This window comes from Fringilla coelebs (assembly GCF_963513975.1).
Source record: "Fringilla coelebs genome assembly, chromosome: 25".
NCBI classification, from domain to species: Eukaryota; Metazoa; Chordata; class Aves; order Passeriformes; family Fringillidae; genus Fringilla; species Fringilla coelebs.
The window spans coordinates 6,882,221-6,890,202 of record NC_140051.1 but is presented as its reverse complement, the minus strand read 5'-3'; the positions used below and the strand labels follow the sequence as shown (position 1 = coordinate 6,890,202).

Sequence of the window (7,982 nt, the reverse complement as noted above, 5' to 3'; positions counted from 1 at the left end):
GTGTTCCCATGAGGGAATTATTTCTTCCCCTCAGATGTGAGGGGGAACTGCAGCCCCTCCTTTCAAACCATGTGTACAGGGCACAGCATTCCTGGCTGGAATTAGTGGCTGTCTGTTATCCCAGAAATACGATGGAAGTGGCTCCAAGGGGCACCCAAGTCACACTGGGGCTGCTCAGCACCAAACCCTACAGAGCAGGTACCAGGCACAGTGAGAGGATCCCATACAAGGCAGAGGGGCAGAAGGCCCCTGGCAGGGCAGGACAGGGCAGGACAGGGCTGGGCAGGGCTGGGCAGGGCTGGGCAGGGCAGGGCAGGGCAGGGCTGGGCAGGGCTGGGCTGGGATGGGCAGGGCAGGACAGGGCAGGGCTGGGCTGGGCTGGGCTGGGCTGGGCAGGGCCGGGCTGGGCAGGGCAGGGCTGGGCAGGGCAGGGCAGGGCTGGGCTGGGCTGGGCTGGGCAGGGCTGGGCTGGGCAGGGCAGGGCTGGGCAGGGCAGGGCTGGGCAGGGCAGGGCAGGGCAGGGCAGGGCAGGGCAGGGCTGGGCAGGGACAGGGCTGGGCAGGGCAGGGCTGGGCAGGGCTGGGCTGGGCAGGGCTGGGCAGGGCTGGGATGGGCAGGGCAGGACAGGGCAGGGCAGGGCAGGGCAGGGCTGGGCAGGGACAGGGCTGGGCAGGGCAGGGCTGGGCAGGGCTGGGCTGGGCAGGGCAGGGCTGGGCAGGGCTGGGCTGGGCTGGGATGGGCAGGGCAGGGCAGGGCAGGGCTGGGCAGGGCAGGGCAGGGCAGGGCAGGGCAGGGCAGGGCAGGGCAGGGCAGGGCTGGGCTGGGCTGGTCAGGGCTGGGCAGGACTTCTGAGCTGGCCGAGCCCCTTGAGCAACCAGCTGCTCCTGAGGAGTCCCCACATCCCACAGAGGTCAGAGCTGGCAGGGTTCTGCTCCTGAACGTCAGGACATGAGGAGAGGAAGGGAGGGGACAGTACATGTCCTGGTTGTGGCCCTGCTGGCCTGGGCTGGGCCAGTCCTGCTTTGTGCAGCTCTGAGGCAGGAGGAGGAGACCTCTCCCTTCTCCCATCTAAGGGGGACAGTTTGGCACTTCAGGGGTTTCTTTGCTGGGTGCTCCCACAGCAGTCTGGGCTGGGACACACCTCTTCCAAGGATATTCCATTTTCCCAGGGGATATTATGGACTATGCCCACCCCCCAGGCTGGTGTCTCTGCCTGTCCTGATGGCAAAGGGAGCCTGGAGAGCTCACAGTAATGCTGTTCAGCAGGACAGAGGGCAAGGCAGGGGATAAGATCCTTTGGGGTATCCACTTGAAATTCCATTTGGGCTTTAGGCAAATGCAGTCACTTGGGCTGGAGCTGTGACAAGACTCCAGCTTAGCTCTGAGCCGGATGGAAGGATCACATTTCCCACATGGAGCTGGCATGTCAGGCGACACTCTGAGGCACTGCCACAGTGCTCAGAGCTCCAAGCTGCTGCCAAGGATAAATATTCCATGGTGGCATTGCCAGGGCCAAGAAGGAAGCTTGCCAGTGCCAGCAGGTCTGGTCCCTTGGCGGATGTGTCCCTCAGGAGGATGCTCAGAGGATGGCTCCAATCAGGTTCTCTACAGACAGACCCCAAGGCCAACTGGCTGCTTCAGGGACCTCAGATTTTCTTCCACTCCCAATTGATTCAACTTTCTGTGGCAGTCCTTGATTCTGATTTTGATACAAGCAACAAGACAGAATGGTGCAACTGCTGTCCCCTTCCTACAGGCCCATTCCTGCTGTATCCCATCCCATCCCAACAGGCCATTCCTGCCCTCTGTCCTATCCAGGCCCATTCCTGCTCTGCCCAGGGCAGCTGGCAAAGGGCAGAGGAGCTCTCCTCCCCAAAGGGCTCAGCAGTGGAGCAGCCAGCAGATGATACACCATGAGAGTAAGTGTTAGAGTTTGCTATTCTAATAAAAAGGGATTTGATAAGGTATTAGGAATTGGTTATTTCACATACTTTGTTCAGAGAAAGTTCAACAAAAAGAAAAACACAGAAAGGACTGAAAGAAGATCTGAGTTTTGCAAAGAACTGAACAGGACTGAAAAAAAAATAATCCTTTAACTCTGTATCCCCTTTCTTCTAGCTAAGCTGCTTAGAACTTCCTCTGAATCCCTAACAAAGATGTGTTTCCAGGCAGGCTGTGGGCTCGGGAGCTGCTCTGTCTCCCCCTAATGCTCCCCTGGTGCCAGCCTGGCTCCCTCACCCTCTGCTGCCAGGGAGGGAAGGAGTCTGGAGCCACACACATCAAACTGCAGGGACAGAGCAGGAGAGGGAACCTTTTTCTTACCAGGCCCCCATCAAACATTCAACACCTTTTCCTTCCTCCCCCCTCTGATCTGCTCAAGGGCTGCACGTGGCTGGGATTAAAGCCAATTCCCTGGACTAAAACTTACCCAAGGAACAACTGAATGTCATTATCCCCCACGTCCAAACTTTTCAGAACAGACCAGCTGAAAGGCAGTAAGAGCAAAGAGAAGCACCCAGTAACATTCCTGAGGGAGCAGAGGAGCTCCAGCTGCTCAGGACCTGCCAGGGTGGTGTCACCCCCTTGCAGGGCTGCAGAGAGCAGCCAGAAATACAGGTAACAGCTCAGATGTTTGGGGTGGGGGCACTGCTGGAGTGCTGGGGAAGCTGAGAATGGAAACATGGAAGTTTTTCCTTCCTCTGGTGATCACTGGGAAATACAAGTCTGGGCCAGGGAAGTGGGACCTCCTTGTTTTCACAGGTAACCTTGTCAGGTCGTGTTTCTTCATGGGGTTTTTGTTGGTGAATGTCCCCCTGTGCAGGACCTGAGCAGTGCACCCTCTGGAAACACTCAGTGCCTGGGGACAGCAGCATTCCCCAAGTCCCACAACACAGAATTCCACACTCCACACAGACAGCAGTGCCCTGCTCATTTGGCCCAACAGGAAACATATCCTGGTAAACATTAACTAGGAGGTAGTCAGGCACCTTTGGTGATTTGAATTAAAAGGCTTTTAATTGCTGTATTATATAACTTTATATAATCTTCTCCAGACAGTCAGTGATATGCTCACAGCATGCATATCCAGGAGGGAATTTTTCTCCTGCTGAAGCAAATCAACACATTTCAGCTGTGTGCAGGGGCAAAGGACTTGTTGAAAGGAGAATTCCTCTGTCAACCTGCCTGAAGAGAGGTGTAATTCTTCTGCCTCTTTGATCTGCTCCAGGGTAGCTTAAGCAGGGCTTGTAAAGGAGCCTCAGAAGGGGCCATGGATAATTTAAAGAGGCAGGAGAAGAACGGTGGAGTTGGGGATCTGTTTGCAAGGATCCAGGCTGAGCATCTTCTTCTCAGCCCTTCTGTGGCTGTTTTCAGTTCAGCTGCATGTCCAGATCCTCACCCAAATTCCAGGAGGTTTCCAGTGGAGGCTGGATCAGAGCTGTGACAGTAATTTGTCATGACCCCTGCTGTGAGGACATGGGCAGAGCAGAAACCAGAATTCCTGCAGATTTCTCCCCTTCACACCCATTCCCTGAGAGCAGGAGCCCCTTATGCCTGAGGAGTGCAGGTGCAGCTCATGATGTACAAGATGAGGCATCCCAAAATTTCACCCTGCCATTCACTGCAGAAAATGAACACAAGGGCCAGCTCAAGTTGGGTGCTTTTGCACAGTAAGTCTAAACCCTGGAAAATCTCTTGGAATAATGTGTTGCACAGGAATATTTTATTTCTGTTCAAACTATGCATTAACATGGACATATTAAAAATGCATCAGGAAAACAAAACTTGAGAATTGCCCAGGAAAGTGTGACCTCATTCCCCTTTCCTTGAATACAGGCTTAAAGTTTAACCTCTGTCAGCTCCATATGCAACCAATAAATTCAACAGCAAAGGGGTGAAAAGGTACAGTACAAAGTGACCTTCATTTCTTTCTTTTACTGAGCAGGGAAGGAAGGTGATTCAGTCCAAGTGCAGAAAGAAGGCAGCTGTAAGAGACATAGAAATGAGTTTATTCTTAGGGCTGCTGATCCTAACAAGGACATTAAATAATAGAATTACTTCTGGCTTTACAAAATGCAATTATTTTGTACTTAGGCTCTGTCCTTGATAATTTAATATTTTCTCTTTGCTACTGACTGACACCTATGAAGGTGTTTTCTGGTGCCTGGAACTGGGTCCAATGGGAGGATTTCTGCTTTAGCCAGCTGAGACATCAGGCAGCTTCTCTAAACGAATATTACAGGGTAAAGGGACCTTGCCAAACAGCAATTCTTGACTTCACAAAGCTGTTGTGGTGGCAAGGGGACCCTCAGAGGGGGCACTTGGTGCTCCCTGTGTCAGCTGTACAACTGGCACACACGCTCCTCCAGCGTTTAAATGGCTCCAGTTAAATGAGACAAATTTCACAAGAAACTCCCTCCAGTGTCTAACAGCTCGCTTGGGGTTATCCTCAATTTGGGTTTATGAAATTAGAGTTTAGGAGAGGTAAACAGCTCTTGCCACAAATACTTAAGCACGTGAAATCAAGCAAAATTTGGGCAGTCCACTTGCCACCAATTTGAGCACAAGCATTTTGCTGCTGACCAAAAGGAAGCCTGGGTGGGCTGGTGATAGGAGCCAGGGTTTGAGATAAGGGTGTAGCATCTTCAGCTTGCTCTAAAAAAGTCATCCCTAAGGCTTGTTTTACTGTCCCTCCCTATTGGGAAGGTAAAGTAACAACAGAAACACAAAGCCCTCAACATCTCCTCACTCCAGGTGCACTCACAGGTTCTCCCAAAGGAAGCATCCCCTGGCAGCTGCAGGAACCCCAAACCCTCACTCTGTGTGCCTGGGGATTCTCCTCCTCAGAGACCCAGCAGGCTCAGAACAGCCCTGTGTGAGTCAGCACGGGGAATATTTTCCCTTCAAGTTCTTTCTTTGTTTGGAAGCTGCAGCATTTTGCCCCAGGACACATGATCACAGCACTCAGCTCATTCAGGCACTCAAGAAGGATTTTGTTAACAAAAGCAAGATAAAAAGGCACACATGGGTCCAGGGCAGGCTCACTGTGCACTAATCCAACATCCTCTCTGGCAACCAAACACATTTTATGCTTCAAGGGTGATAAACTCAGAAATCAATTATTTCTAAGAACACTCCTAAGTTTTGGGTCAAAATCAGGCCCTAGGATGGCCCAGGAACACCCCAGGCAGTGTCTGACTCCACAGTGCATCAGCCTCTCCCCACACCTGTCTGTCTGAGGAGCTCCAAGACTGGAATTTTTCATATGTAGGGTGATCCAAATTGCAGTCTGAACACATCTGTAGCATTTTCTCCATCAATGACTCTTATTCCCTGGGCCTCTTGTTAACATGGTTGGACATCCAGGACAAAATAAGAGGGACAGAGAGATACACTTTCCTTTAAAGGATCAGGTTCAGAAACCCATTCTTAGTGTCAGCATCACCTTTGTGGTGAGCAAACACCCAAATTCTCCTGCTGGAGTTTCATCTTTTCTTTTGTTCTCACTTAATGATCCTATTTGAGATGCTTGTGTGATTCCAGGGTCTGAATTTCACACCTCCAAACCCATCTCTAACCATGCTAAAAATAACTGTGTATCTGCCTTAATTATGCCTTCTGCATCTGCTCCCCTTTGTCCCTAAATTTCCTACCCACATTTCATCTAGGGTCTCCTAATGTTGAGATACACACAAAACTGCATCAACAGACCCGGATTCACCTCCTAAAAGGCAGAAAGGTCTCCAAACCCAGCAGCTTTCCCCACACATGCCCATGATGGAGTTATTGCTGCTCCAGGCTTCCCTTACACAACTGAGCACAGGACAATATTAACACTTGACTGCTCAGAGTTTATTGAGCAAGCCTAAATGATTGGTTTTTGCTGGAATGCTCCTTAGGCAAGGAACTCTTGAGTTTCCTCAGCAGCTTACTGGAACTCTTCCCCACCAACTGCGGGAAAATATGCAAATTATATAACTTTCATCTAATCAAGCGTCCTGAGCCTGTGTCAGAGTTTCCCCTGGCCTGCAGGCAGAGGTTGAACTCTCCTGGTGGTTGTTTCTCGCCCCGCAGAGCCCTGGCAGCAGCGGGGATGTTCAGCTACCTCCGGGAGCGCTTCAGCAGCCACCTCCGGGAGCGCAGCCGGCGCCGGGCCAGGCTCGTCTCCAAGGATGGCAGGTGCAACATCGAATTTGGCAACGTGGAGCAGTCCAGGTTTGTCTTCCTGATCGACATATGGACAACCATCCTGGACCTCAGGTGGAGGTACAAGATGACCATCTTCATCTCGGCCTTCCTGGGCAGCTGGTTCCTGTTTGGGCTGCTCTGGTACGTCGTGGCCTACATCCACAAAGACCTGCCCGAGTTCAACCCCTCCATCAACCACACCCCCTGCGTGGAGAACATCAACGGCCTCACCTCAGCCTTCCTCTTCTCCCTGGAGACCCAGGTGACCATCGGCTACGGCTTCAGGTGCGTCACAGAGCAGTGCGCCACCGCCATCTTCCTGCTCATCTTCCAGTCCATCCTGGGCGTCATCATCAACTCCTTCATGTGCGGGGCCATCCTGGCCAAGATCTCCAGGTCCAAGAACCGGGCCAAGACCATCACGTTCAGCAAGAACGCCGTCATCAGCAAGCGCGGGGGGAAGCTCTGCCTGCTGATCCGCGTGGCCAACCTGCGCAAGAGCCTGCTGATCGGGAGCCACATCTACGGGAAGCTGCTGAGGAGCACCATCACCCCCGAGGGGGAGACCATCATCCTGGACCAGGTCAACATCGAGTTCGTGGTGGACGCCGGCAACGAGAATCTCTTCTTCATCTCGCCCCTCACCATTTACCACATCATAGACAAGAACAGCCCCTTCTTCCACATGGCGGCAGAAACCCTCCTGCAGCAGGACTTTGAGCTGGTGGTGTTTTTGGATGGCACCGTGGAGGCCACCAGTGCCACCTGCCAGGTGAGGACGTCCTACATCCCCGAGGAGGTGCTCTGGGGGTACCGCTTCGCTCCCATCGTGTCCAAGACCAAAGAAGGGAAATACAGAGTGGACTTCCAGAACTTCAGCAAGACGGTGGCCGTGGAGACTCCCCACTGTGCCTTCTGTCTCTACAATGAGAAGGAAGCCAAAGCCAAAGAGAAGAAAGGTTATGACAATCCTGGCTTTGTCTTGTCTGAAGTCAATGAAACCAGTGACACAAAAATGTAGTGCCAGGTATTCGTGGGGCTGAGTTTTCAGAGAGAATTCAGTCTTGAGAGGATTAATAAATAATCAGTAAAACAAAACAGAAAGACAGGTTTGGGTTTGCTCTAGCCCAGCATTTGTTTTCTCAAAAGCCTCCAATCAAAGAGGAGCAGCATACCAGTGATCACTATTTAACTACTATATATATATATTTCATAGAATTTATATTTTTATATCCATGGGACGTTTAATGAAGCTGCTATGTTGGAATGTCCAACTCACCAAGTTTTCAGGGGCATGCAAAGGTGTTAAAAAGCCTGAAAAGACGGAAAGAAATTTTAGGACAATTAAGATACACAGCTGCTGGAAGGAGAATGTGAAAAGGCAAGACAGAAGGCAAAGCTAAAGAAACCTAAAGGACTTAGGAGCCAAAACCTCAAAAAATTTTCTGGTTGCCAAAGTCCTCTATGAAAACAGTGTCTCTGGCTCTGGAACTTGAGCACCTTTGAATGTTCTGGAACAATTCCTTCCCTCTTTCTTTGGGGCTGGTACAGCTGCAGGGCAGAGCAGTAAGGGATGGGACAAGCCTAGGAAATAGAGAAGACAGGGCTTGGGCCAAGCTGCTGCATCTCCAACTCCAAGATGTGACTTCTCCCCTCTGAAAGCCTTTGACTCCTTTCAGGGAAAAAGAGCCAAATGGAAATGACAACTGAAAAACCAAGGAGAAGCAGAGGCCCACTCTGGGACAAAAGGAATTTTGCAGCTTATTCCCAACTGTCCCAGCCTTCAGCTGCTCTTC

The 7,982-nt window shown here is 51.6% G+C and overlaps 1 protein-coding gene across 1 annotated transcript; it reads left to right on the top strand.

The window, feature by feature from the left end:
- Positions 1 to 6,091: 6,091 nt before the first annotated feature.
- On the top strand, positions 6,092 to 7,207 carry KCNJ1 (potassium inwardly rectifying channel subfamily J member 1; the record flags this gene model as incomplete). Its single annotated transcript, XM_084221544.1, has 1 exon — positions 6,092 to 7,207. One exon carries the CDS (start codon positions 6,092 to 6,094, stop codon positions 7,205 to 7,207), a length of 1,116 nt encoding a protein of 371 aa, XP_084077670.1.
- Positions 7,208 to 7,982: the final 775 nt, after the last annotated feature.